Here is a 13,953-nt window from a genome sequence, read left to right on the forward strand (position 1 = left end):
GCTTGACGTCCCACTAACTTTTTACGGTTTTCGGAGATGCCGAGGTGCCGGAGTTCTTTTACATGCCAATAAATGTGACATGAGGCTGACGTGTTTGAGCACCTTCAAACACCACCGGACTGAGTCAGGATCGAACCTCCAACGTTGGGGTCAGAAGGCCAGCGCCTCAACCGTCTGAGCCATTCAGCCTGGCACAGTTAATTTTGCCTCACTTGAATTGAAAATTTTCCGTCCTATTTTTCATTGAAGCAAGATGTTGGTAATATTGTGGGTGGTCTGGTATGGCGTGGAAAAGAAATTACCCAGCAAGTTGGCCATGCGGTTAGGGTCGCGTAGCTGTGAGCCACTCTCGAAAGCCCTGAATATGGTTTTCCGCTGTTTCCCATTTTCACACCAGGCAAATGCTGTGGCTGTGCCTTAATTAAAGCTACGGGAGCTTCCTTCCAACCCCTAGTCATTTCCTATCCCATCGTCACCATACAACACATCTGCGTTGGTGCAACGTAAATTAAATTTGTAAGTTTAAAAAATAAAAAATTAATTACCTTTGCGAGAGGAGAGAAAGTAGGAATGAAGTAATCTCCGCAGAGTGGCGCAATCTAACGGGGACATTTGGAACTGTTTCTCGGTAGGGGACATGCTAGTCTCCCTGAGACCGATACTGGCGAGCATGCTACCTGATGTTATGCAGGCTGAGGCTCGTCCCTGCTGAGGTACATTGCACCACGCTGTCCGCTAGGGAGTTGCCATAGGAAAGCAAACCCCCTGAGTTTGATTCGAAGCCAGCAGCGTTTGTTGGTCCGTTATGAAGCATTAGTACAGCGAACGACCAAAGATAGTTGATTTTAACATGTTTTCGAATACATGTTAGGTTTATTAAACTAAAACATTAGAAGAAAAGACGACACATTTGTGCAAAATTATTGGGAGTTGTGCAACACTGCAACAATACCACGCACCGCCCCTGATAAAATGTGAATAATTGTCATAACTTCACCAGACCCAACTCCTCCCTTGACCCCAAAACATGATGGTCATTTTCAGTCATTAGTGTGCCAACCATAGAATGCCAGCTGAGCATAGCAATCCCCTTTGACTGGGCAAATGTTATTCCTTTCCATTCCAATGGTGTTGAGTTTGCAAGGCATAGGGAGGTACTGGTATTTTCTGCCTGTTTATTCTTTAGCTGATACCATTATTCTTCAAGGGGTCATAACACTTCACATTTCTCAAGTTACTAATGTTAATGAGCACTAATAATTCAGCAACTTTTGTCCTTATACCTGCAATGGTTGGGCTCACTTCCGTGTACTTCCGTGCACTGGAAAGATGACCCTTTGTGCTATTTTAAGTGCCTTTCAGGATATGAATTAATTTCAGGGCATTTCAGAGTAATCATGGTTCATAATGTGGGTTGTTGTAGTCCCATCCTAGTCACGAACCATGGGCAACGCTGAGTGGCCTAGAAAACTTAAGTGGTCCTGAGAGTCGGGATACCAGTTGCTACAGAATAGGAGTAGGCTTCTTAGACATATTTTGAGTCATGGCCCTCCTTGTAATCAGGAATCCACTGGTGGTCCCTAGAGGAAAGATCATCACTGAGACTATGTGTAAGTAGGGTAGCATCTTGCTTCACAGAAGTTTTACAGAGCACACTCAGAACCTTTCAAGCGAGCCTCAGACCTATGGGAGTAATGCAGCCCCACTTGTATTTGACAAGCGAGTGACGCCTTGGAAACAACCTGGTGAATGAAATGGAATTAGATGGGGAGCTATCAATGCTAATGGGGCTTAGTCAGCAAAGAGGAATAATCTGGGTGTGTTAGGAGTTAATGATATTCTAGTAAGGAGATATAATGAGTAAGAGATATGTTGTTTAAGTCATAAGTCCATAAACTGATTCAATGCAGCTCTCCATCTTATCCTGTGCTAATCTTTTCATTTCTACATAACTACAACATCCTACATTTGCTTGTCATATTCATATCTTGGTCTACCCCTATCGTTCTTACTGCCTACACTTCCTTCAAAAACCAACTGAACAAGTCCTGGGTGTCTCAAGATGTATCCTATCATTGTCTCTTCGTCTTCTCAAATTTAGCTAAATTGTTCTCCTCTCACCAATTTGATTCAGTATCTCTTCATTCATAATTTGATCTACCCATCTCATCTTCAGTATTCTTCTGTAACAACACATTTCAAAAGCCTCTATTCTGTTTCTTTCTGAGCTAGTTATTGTTTTTGTTTCACTTTCATACAATGTCACGCTCCATACGAAAGTCTTCAAAAACATTTTTCTAATGCCTATATCAGTGTTTGAAGTGAGCACATTTCTTTTCTTAAGAAAGGACTTCCTTGATCTTGCTAGTTTGCATTTTATGTCCTCCTTACTTCTGTCATCATTAGTTATTTTACTACCCAAGTAACAATATTCATCTACTTCCTTCAAGACTTCATTTCCTAATCTAATATTTTCTGCATCACCAGACTTCATTCAACTGTACTCCATTACTTTTGTTTTGGACTTGTTCATTTTTATCTTGTAGTCCTTCCCCAAGACTCTGCCTATACCATTCAGCAATTTCTCCAGATTGGCAAATCTCAAGGATTTGATTTCCTCTCCTTGGATTGTGATTCCCTTCCCAAATTCCTCTATGATTTCCTTTGCAGCCTGTTCTATGTTAACATTGAAAAGAAGGGGGGACAAACTGCAGCCTTGCCTCACTCCTTTCTGGATTGTTGCATCTTTTCCAAAGCCCTCGATTCTTACCACCGCAGACTGATTTTTATACAGATTGGAGATAATTCTTCATTCTTGGTATTTGATCGCAATCATCTTCAGAATAGCTTGGTCCAATCAACATAATCAAATTATTTTTCTAGATCTCTGAACTCCACGTATGTGGGCTTGTCCTTCTTAGTTCGGTCTTCTAAGATCACGTGTAAAGTCAGGATTGCTTGACGTGTTCCTACATTTCTTCTGAAGTCAAATTGATCTTCCCACAACTCAGTTTCAACTTGGCTTTCCATTCTTCTGTAAATAATATGTGTTAAAATTTTGCAGGTGAGATACTAAACTAATGGTGCGGTAGTTTTCACACTTGTCACCACCGACTTTCTTAAGAATAGGTATAACAACATTCTGCCGGAAATCAGATGGCAGTTTTCCTGTATCATACATCTTACACACTAAATGGAATAACCTCGCCATGCTGCTTTTTCCTAAGCGGTCAGTAATTCAAAGCGAAAGCCATGAATTCCAGGTGCCTTGTTTTTATTCAGGTCTCTCAAAGCTCTGTCGAATTCTGACCTCAAAATTGGCTCTCCCATTTCATCAGCATCAACAGCCTCTTCTTGTTCCAGAATATAAGTTCATCCTTCGTCGACTACAGCGACTCTAGCAACACTTATTGTTACTGTCTGTCGACACCCACTCACCAAAATCTAACACGGCAATTTACAGTTGCTTGAAAACATGTCTAGACAGGTGGATTGAGTGGTACTTGAATTGAGGTTTCACCTCAGGACTCGTCCTAAAAGTTCAACAACGTACTACTGTATCTTCTGCTCACAACTCGCTGAGAGGATTTTCGAGATTTCTGCCATTTCCACCAGAGGTCTCCATCGAATAGTGTACAGCAGCTAATTGAACTTTGTGGATCGTCACGTATCACTACACAGTCACCACCAGTGACACCTGCACCACCCCTACATCAACAACTTCTGTTGTATCAGCCGCTCTCCACTCTGTCACCGCAGCCTACCATGCTGCCATCATATCCTCCTTTGCAGATCCCAAGTACCAGAAGAGATTTCTTCCATGAGTTCCATCTCCAACGTGGGACGCCAACTGCCTTCAGTATAAAAGGTCTGTCTCCCCGACCACCCCTCCTGAAGATGCACAACAAATCCAGCGCTTGGCGGTCAGTCTAATAGATACTCATCAGGTCAGTCTTGATCAATCTCCAACCCTCTGCATGGAAACTGCATCTGAACGCCTTCTTCCTTGTATCGGAGAATCATTTCCAGTCTCAGGAGCCTGCCATCCTCTCAACAATTCACGCTCTCTCCAGACCCCACCAACTGGTACCCACGTCTATCTCCTTGAAAATCCAGCTCAACAATTCTACTCCCCTCACATCCTTTCCACCCTCCTCCAATATAATATGTGCCGAGAAGATATAGCAGACATATGGCCAACCACAAATGGTGTTGTCATAAAGATGAATGAAGACCTCATCGCCCAAAAACTCACTACGTCCATAGGAGCAGCATGACTTGGTTCTGCCGCTCCATTCAAACTTCTCTCGCAACCAGTGCTCAAGACTCCATTCCCGCCTCCTAGACATAGGCTTTTCAGCTGTGTGGTATGTGGGATAGATCCAGCCATCACGAAGGAGGAAATCATCACTGAATTACACTCCGAAGGTATCCCAGCTTGTAAAGCCTTCCGAATACGGAATGCAGCAGGTCCAATTTACATGGTGCGAATTCTACTGCCTACCACCGCAGATCTCAACAAGGTACTAGCTTCGAGTGTGTCCATTTACCACTGCCATTACAAAGTTGAATCATCCTGTGCACTCCCACCACAACCTACTCACTGTGAAAGACGTTTGACATACAACTCTGAACAGCACCAACCAGTGTCAAGCTCCGAACCGAAAGTGCGGATATTGTCTACAAGAACATCCATCCTACAAGTGCCCTAACACTGTGCAACCTCCTGTCTGTAACTCTTATGGAGAAGCACACCTGACCTACGCCTGCAGATGTAAAGCTCATCCCACCCCTCCTCCTGATAATCCCGAACTTGTCGCACCTATCCGCACAGTTGATTCACCTACCAGTCCTAGCCACTCTCTTCTCCCCTCTCCTACAATCGCGGATTTAATCCGATTCATCACTATAGCCCTAAACAATATTCACCCCTACCACCATCCTCTCATTCTAACACACCTACAAGCTGCTGCAAACTAAACCCTCAATGTCCACTTTCAGACTTCACATTCCGGACCTCAGAAACCCTTTCTGAATCCTGTCGCTCATCCCTTGCCCCTACCACTGATTTTTCTCTTCAGTGTACTCACCCTCCAGACAGGCAAAAAAAAAAAAAAAAAAAAAAAAAAAAAATCCCCCTAATAAAGCAACCTTAGCCAAGTTACCTTGATACAACTGTTGGATATATTCTTGCCATCTTTCTGCTTTGTCATCTTTCCCTAAAAGCGTTTCTCTGTCCGAGCTCTTAATGCCCATACACCTTGCTTTCGTTTCTCCAAAGATTCCCTTGATTTTCCTGTATGCAGCATCTACTTTTCTGAAAACCATACAACATCCTTATATTTCTCTTTCAGCTATTCTTCCTTAGTTGTGCTGTACTTTCTATCCACTTCATTCTTTAATCGCCTGTGTCCTCATTTTTTCATTCTTGTACTTTCATCGTTCATCAATCAGGTCTAGTATCTCCTGAGTTAACCACTGATTCTTAGCTGATCTTTTTTTTTTCTCCCTAATCTTTCTTCAGCAGCCCTACTTACCTCATTCTTCACGATTGTCCATTCTTCCTCTGTTGTGTTTCCTTTAGCCTTTTCATTTAGTCCTTATGCAACATGTTCCTTGAAACAATCCCTCACACTCTTTTTTTTTTAACTTTCTACTGTAGATTCCATCTCCTTGCATTCTGTCCTTTCTTCAATTTCTTCAACTTCAGATGGCATTTCATATTCAACAAATTGGGTAGAAATTCAGTATGACTTACCATACTTTTATAGCATGATAAGGATGCAATATGTTAGAAATCTTAAGTGGAATACCTTGTACAGGAGAGATGTGTTCACTGTGACAGCCAAGAACCCACCCGCCGTCCCCCAGAAATAATTTTGCTTTTATAACCTAATACAATTTACCACGTGCCATAGTCCATTGCCTAACTACATACCAGCATTTCCATTGGGTGAGACACAATGGGATATGACAACACTCCCAGCAATGAAGTAAAATGAATTCCGTTACCAACCTGTGCACAAGAAATACACAACTGCACAATAAATACACAAGTGAATGCATCTGTAAAGAAAGAATGTATAATACAGAAGAACAATAATTCTCTATTCAACTCACCTTAGGCTTGATCGTTGTCCAGTGGCTTTGTCACTAACCTACCCTAACATATCCACACCAGTTGTTTTGTCACTAACCTACCCTAATGTATCCAGACCAATGGAGGTGTCACCCGGGATACTAGAGGCCTAAGGACGTCTAGCCCTGCGGTGTAGGGGGCAACATGGACGCCTGCTACCCGGCGGCCCCAGGTTCAATTCCCAGCTGGGTCAGGGTTTTTTAATTGTAAATGATTAATATCCCTGGCCTGGGGACTGGGTGTTTGTGTCATTCTTAACGTTCCTTTCCTCACATTCAACACTCTATACTTTCGCATTTACACTTACACACAGGTTCCTATCATATGGTGAAAATAGTGGCAAAAGATCTGCAGAGGTTGACGCCACAAACAAATATCATTTTAAAAAAAGAGCCCTAAGGGCTTCTAACCGGGGGGCTTACACCCCCAGAGCCACTTTGCTTGATCCAGACCAATGGCCTTTGTTACTAACCTACCATAACATATCCAAACCAATGGAGGTGTCACGCAGGATACTAGAGACCTAAGGGTTTTGCCACAAATTGTGGTGAGAGTCCACACCTGTTCCTAGGAAAGTCTTGCAATTCAACACCTGGTTTCTGAATCTCTCCCTAATCATAATGAAGTCTATTTTATACTTCCCAGTATCTACGGGTCTCATCCATGTATACAGCCGTTGTTTGTGGTGACTGAACCAAGCATTAACAAGGACTAAATCATGAATGGTGTAGAATTCAACCAACTGACTTCCTCTTTCATTCTTTTGTCCCAATTTGAATTCTCCTACTGCAATATGTTCTCTTCCTTGGCCTACCACTGTATTCCAGTCTCCCATCACAATTGGATTTTCATCACCTTTTACATATTGCATTGAATCTTCTATCTTTTCATATATTCTTTTGATTTCTTCATCATCCGCTGAACTAGTAGGCATATAGACCTGCACTATTGTGGTGGGCATTAGCTTGGTGTCTACCTTGACAACAATAATCCTTTCACTATGCTGGTTGTAGTAGCTTATGCGCTGCCCTATTTTCTTATTCATTATTAAACCAACTCCTGCATTTCCTCTGTTTGATTTTATGTTGATCATTTTGTAGTCACCTGATCAAAAATTCTGCTCTTCCTGCCAGCGTACTTCACTTATACCAACTACATCTGACTTTAGTCTATCCATCTCCCATTTCGGATTCTTTAATCTACCACAGTGATTCAAACTTCTAACATTCCACTCTCCGGCTTGCAGAATGTCAAAAACATATCAGATGTAAGGCTTTTCAGGCGTTTGCTCTATTAACCAGCATTTCATCTTAGGTCTGACACTAGACTCATCAGAGGAGGGATGGGCGGGCCGACAGCTATACGCGTAGCTCTTTGGCCATTGGGAAAGGAAGAGAGTTGTGAGAGTGAAATATACTTATATATATGTATGTCTTGTACATACCATAAAAAGAAAATTGAAATATATGAAACCTGTAAGCGCAGAGTGAAAACCATGACAACAGGGTGGACCCCAAGGGAAGCCCACAGAGCACCCCACCCAGGAGATAGACCCCCCCAAATACCCCGTTTATTGATCAGAAAACACAATACAGAGTAGGCATGAGGCAGTATTTACAAACAGACCATGGGTATGGAAACAAAAACAAACAGAGGAGTGGTTGGCCTTGAGCTTGCTGTGGCCATGAAAAACAAGTACTGAGTCCAGAAAGAAACATAAACAAAGAATAAGGTCATAGACCACACTGTACGTAAGTTCATAAGCGTCTTTTAAAGCAGATATATCACAAGGCCAAACGAATAAATATACAGAAACTGAGATTACGTTGTGACACAGAAATGAAAACGGCTAATACACTGTACCATAGGAAAGGAGAGTAGCCTTGAAAAGGGACATGAGCACAAACACTGAAACAGACTAAGCACTACAGTACACAACACGTACTGTGACTAAGAGAGGTAGGAAGAAAAGAACTGTGTCACAAGAGATATATAAGTAATTTATATGAATAATAATAAAGAAACAAAAATCACGCAGTACAACAAGTGTGGTGTGCACCACTGTACTCAGGAGCAGAGACAAGTTGATTGAAAAGAAATCGAGATAAATATAAAGTGACAGTGGTGGCAAAGTGGGGAAGCTAAGTAATAGGAGGAGGGAAGAGATGAAAATTGGCAGCGATACGGGCGTCGTTCAAAATAGCCATGGCAAGGGGGGAAAGGGATAATGATTCGGTAATGAGAGGATGGTTATGAAGTTGTCCTGTGGTGAGGTATTTCTAACGAAGAGAATGGAGATGTTCGAGAATGGTGGGAAAAGAGTATAGGGGAGTAAAGTTGGCGGAAGGTGTATCAAGAGGAAGGCGATGAGCGATGCTTAGAGCGTGGCGGTCAAGTTTAAGTAGTTGGAAATACTGTGGTACGTCGGCAGTGATCCAAGTGAGGGAGGCGTATGTAATGATGGGACGAATAAAGGATTTATAAATATTTATAATGTGAGTGGGTTTGAGACCCCAGGTATGTCCGGTGAGCATATGCAGGGTACGAAAACAGGAGTATGCTCGCTTATAAGCAGTAAGATGATGATTTCAGCGGAGGTTGTTCTGGAAGAGGATATCAAGGTATGTTAATGTATTAGTTTCTCATAAGGGGGTGTTATATAGGGTGAGGGGGACACGATTACGAGGAGGGCAAAGATGGGACTTTTTACGAAAAACAAGGAATTGAGTTTTAACTGGATTGACAGAGATATGCCAGGAATTGAACCAGGATTCAAGGACATCAAAGTAGGATTGGAGTTTGTTAATAAGGGAAACAGTGTTATTACATAGGGCAAGAATTGCAAGATCATCCGCATATTGATATAGGCGGAGGGGAGGATCAGGATTGGGAATATCGTGAGTGAAAAGAAGATAGAGGATCGGAGATAAAGGGCTGCCTTGTGCAACACCGGAAGTGATAGGAAAGTAATATGATGGGGTATGATGAATAAGAATGCAAGCAGTGCGGGAGTGCAGAAAGTTATAAATAAAGCGAATGAGCGTAGTAGGGAGAGGGAGTAGGCGGAGTTTGAATAGCCAAACAGAGTCGAAGGCTCGATTGACATCCAGGCATACCAACGCTGCGGTCTTACGAGGGCGAAGGAACATATGAAGAGATGCTGTAATATGGAAAAGATGGTCATGGGTAGAGAACTGAGAACGAAATCCAGCTTGAGAAGATGGGAGGAGGTTTAAAGAGGTAAGATAATGGGAAATTCTGCGGGCTAATATTCCTTCGAAGATCTTAGATCTTAGCGTTAATCCATATCCCCCTCGTACACCACTGCTGTCCCCACCGCTCCCCACCTCTACTTCGTCCATAGTAACCACTACTATTACTAGTACTTTCACCGTTTCTGCCCATACTACCCCCTCTACTTCCGTCCTTACTACCACTACTTGCCACCCCTCTCTTATCATGTCAACGTCCACCACCTCCCTACCTATCACATTACGCAGTTCCCAGCAACCTTCTGCCAACCACACGGATGTCACCATCGCAGCTCCGCCAGATTCCCATGGTCAAGCAGATGACTCAACTCCAGCCCAGCAGCAATTTCCATCTCCGAGCTGTGTCGTCCGTGGCATTGACCCTACCATCCCCGAACAGGATATCCTGCATGAACTGCAACTGGCAGGTGTCCCCGCCCGTAGGGCATTTCGTATCTTCAACACCAATGGCCCGACCTTCATGGTTCACCTCCAGCTCTCATCAGCTGCTGATGTAGACCATCTACTCACCACCAGCGTCCATTTCTGCAGGCGAACCTACCGAGTGGAACACTCTCGCTCCCCACCCCGTCCCGTCCGCTCCCCTCCTCTTTCCCCTTCTCATAGCCCACCACCCGCCCTGCCACCGCAAGCCATCTACCAACCTATCCCACAGCCACCCTCTTTCCTACCTCCCCTCCCCATCTTGGACTTACTTCGCCTACTCGCCACCTCAATAACCAATATCACCACAACCCTCTATTACCTCATGTCCCAATATTACCCTACTCTTTACGCCAACTTCACCCTGAAACCCCCCCCCATTGTACCAGCTCAATATATGTAACTACTTCTGTAACTCTCTGTAATAGCTGAGGTGGTACATCACCTTCCCCCGACATATACGGCACAGCAAGTGCCATCAGTGACTCATGTGTTCCTCATGTAGTGTTTAGTGCTCAAGCTCTTTTTTCGCAATGTTGTTCCTTACTTCGTTTCTTCCCCTGTTAAACTCTGTTTAGTTAAGAGTCTTTAATGGTGTTGACTACGTTTCTAATACGTGTACTGATTTATTACTCATATTAGTTGTATTCTCTTCATTTCTATGTTCTTTTGTGGCTGTAAATGTTTACGCTGGGCTCTATGCCGGTTTACATTCTTTCTTACAGGTATGCACAACGCATACTCCTACACTTTAATATTTTACAAATTTTTCTCTCTATTTCTATGGCCTAAGAGCCGCCCGTTCGGCTGATGGCCTGCCTAACCCTGTTGGGTTAGGAGTTGAAATAACCTTTTGAAATTAAAAAATGAAAAGTTCACCTGCATACACCCCAGCGTCAGTTGGTAGGGTCTGACGCATCCCACTCTGATGAGTCTAGTGTCAGACCTAAGACAAAACGCTGGTTAATAGAGCAAACGCCTGAAAAGCCTTACATCTTATATGTTTTTGACATTTTTGACATGCTCTATTGGTGAAAAAAATCTAATTTCCTCCATGGGAATTTAGAATTTTCCATCCATTGCAGAATGTCAGTATTCAGCTTCCTGATGATTGCCCCTCTCGTGTAGTCCCCACCTGGAGATCCGAATGGGGGACTACTTTACCTTTGAAGTATTTTACCCGGGAGGAAGCCATCATCAGTACATCATTCATATAGAGAGAACTACATGTCCTCGGGAGTTAGTTACGGCTGTAGTTTCCTGTTGCATTCAGCCGCGTAGCAGTATCAACACAGCTAAGTCATGTTAAGTATCGTTACAAGGCCATATCAGTCAATCATCTAGAATGCCACCCTTGCAACTTCCGAAAGGCTGTTACCCCCCTTTTCAATGAACCAGTTGTTAGACTGGTCTCTCGACAGATGCCCATCCAGTATGGTTGCACCTGCGGCTTGGCTATCTGCTTCATTGGGATGCACAAGCCTCCCCACCATGACAGTGTCAATGGTTCACAGGGGAGGGAGGAGGAGATAGGAGATTATGAAGTACTCTTAACAGGTGTTAGAAAGGGAAGGGCAGAGTGTAGAGTAGGACGGTTCAGTAGAAATACTACTGCATGCAACATACTGTAGTTTCTGTTAGGCACGTAAATGAGCGAATGATGTGGGTAGATTTAGCTGTTGGAAGAATTAGGAAGAGAATTGTCTCAGTGTATTCACCATGTGAGGGTCAAGTTGATAAGTTTTATGAAGCAATGAGTGACATCGAAGTCAGGGTTAACAGCAAGGATAGGATAGTGCTAATGGGCGATTTCAATGTGAGAGTTGGAAATAGAACTGAAGGACATGAAAGGGTGATTGGTAAATGTGGGAAAGATATGGAAGCTAATAGAAATGGGAAGCATTTAGTAGACTTCTGTGCTAGAATGGGATTAGCAGTTATGAATACATTCTTCAAGCATAAGGCTATCCCCTGCTACACATGGGAGGGTAGGAGTACCAGATCCGTAACAGACTATATCATAACTGACTTTGAATTCAGGTTATCTGTTAGGAATGTGAGGGTATTCCAGGAATTTTTGATGATACAGACCACTATCTGATCTAAAGAGAACAAAGCACAGGATAGAGAATGTGAAATCTGTCTGCAAGACAAATAAGGGTAGAAAGTCTCGAGGTCAAGGTAATTAGACAGAAGTACATGGATATGATTAGTAAAACGTTCCAAATAATAGACTGTAATAATAATAATAATAATAATAATAATAATAATAATAATAATAATAATAATAATTTATTGATGGTAATACCATTTTACACAACAATAGAGAAATGAAAACAAAACAGTAAGCAGGTTGAGGATAAACAAAGAGAATGGGTGTCATACAGGGCTGCTTTAGCAGAAACAGCAAGGGAATGTCTAGGAATAACTGTGTGTAAAGATAGAAAAATGCAAATATCTTGGTGGAATGATGAAATGTAAATGTAAAAGGAAATCGTATCAAAAATGGCTCCAGGAAAATAAAATGTAGGCCAGTGAAATTAATTTCTGTAAGAAGTGTGATAGGAAAGAGAAGAAAGGAGAGAAGAAGAAATGAGGATGCCAGGTAGTGGAGAAGCCTTAAGACAGAATGGATAAGACTAAAGAGGTTGAAAACTAACAAGAATATTAAAATTACAAGAAACGTGGATTAGAACACATTTAAGGAGGAATAATGGTGGTTGGATAGAGAATGATGGAAAGGTGTCATAAAGATCCCAACCAGCAGGTGCTGGACAATGGAAATTAATGATAATGATGGTTTTAATTATTATGTTATTTATTTATTAAATTATTATGATTTGGATAATAAATAAATAAATAAATAAATAAATAAATAAATAAATATTATTATTATTATTATTATTATTATTATTATTATTATTATTATTATTATCATTATTATTATTATTATTATTATTATTATTATTATTATTATTATCATAAGTAATTTTTAATTGTCATGTATATTTTGCTTCTAGTTTTAATGTCTTTTAAAAATTCTTCTCTCATTATCATGAAATTTCTTGTTTTGATATAATTCCTTGTAATGTTTTGTTTCATGTTAGTAATAATACTTATGTGCTATGTTTCAGCAACTCCAACCATGGAGTGTTGTGGGAGCTCCTCCATGCATGGAGCAGGTGGCAGGTCCGGGTGTGGCTGCCCGTATCGGAGCATATTACCAGACTCCACGACCACATCCGTGGAGACCAACCCTTGGCTATGAAAATGTTGAGGTCATTCCACTGTAAGTTACACAATTCATTGCAAGGAAATGTCTGATGCATGAGTAATGTCTGACGCATGAGTAAAAATGCTTAGGTTTTCATGGCCAGCATCTTCATGAACATGGAAGATATTATTTTCCAGTCTTACAGGCCATGATGAATTCGCACTGCAATTCCCAAAATTTATCTGGAAATGAGTCCAGCATTTTCAAGAGGTCCATCCTTTACAAGCTCTATAAGATATACAGTAATTAGAAAAAAAAAATTCAACCGTACTGCTTGACAGTACAGGATTGACAGTATGGCCACAAAATATGTTACACAAAATTTAATGGACATACTCTCAACCACAGTACACTATCATGGTCACTTAAAATGGGGAGCCATGGAAATTTTCAAACATACCAACTGTTTCAATGGGAAGAAAGACAAATCTGAAGGGGTAAATTGAACCTGGATACCTTCTCTCAAAACAGCTAGGGGAAAGTACAACCAACCAGCACAGACCTCTTCAGCAAAGTAAAAGTTTGGATTGCGCTCAGAACAGTGGGTCACTGCCATATATATGTTGGGCTATCTCAGTTCCCTCCACACATATCACCTGATTAGTTGAAGATAGTGAGTGAAAGGTTTTTTTTTTGCTAGTTGTGTTTTTTTACGTCGCACCGACACAGATAGGTCCTACGGCGACGATGGGGCACGAAAGGGCTAGGAGTGGGAAGGAAGCGGCCGTGGCCTGAATTAAGGTACAGCCCCAGCATTTGCCTGGTGTGAAAATGGGAAACCACGGGTGAGTGAAAGGCAGTTTAATAATAATGTTATTTGTTTTTAGGTTCCACTAACTACTTTT

General features: G+C 41.9%; 1 protein-coding gene across 2 annotated transcripts in view; it reads left to right on the forward strand.

The window, feature by feature from the left end:
* The window catches only part of LOC136872331 (tektin-3), a 63,673-nt gene that overhangs the window by 796 nt on the left and 48,924 nt on the right, over nucleotides 1-13,953 (forward strand). Inside the window, exons 1-2 of one of the 2 annotated variants that reach the window (XM_067146150.2) lie at nucleotides 9,308-9,379; nucleotides 12,969-13,123. In XM_067146150.2, coding sequence (XP_067002251.1) covers nucleotides 13,008-13,123 — 116 coding nt within the window. In that variant the 5' untranslated portion in view covers nucleotides 9,308-9,379; nucleotides 12,969-13,007. Of the gene's footprint in view, nucleotides 1-9,307; nucleotides 9,380-12,968; nucleotides 13,124-13,953 lie in introns of those variants that run through there. The other variant, XM_067146146.2, reaches the window with a different exon arrangement.

The sequence above is a fragment of the Anabrus simplex genome, chromosome 1 (genome assembly GCF_040414725.1).
Source record: "Anabrus simplex isolate iqAnaSimp1 chromosome 1, ASM4041472v1, whole genome shotgun sequence".
Taxonomy (NCBI): domain Eukaryota; kingdom Metazoa; phylum Arthropoda; class Insecta; order Orthoptera; family Tettigoniidae; genus Anabrus; species Anabrus simplex.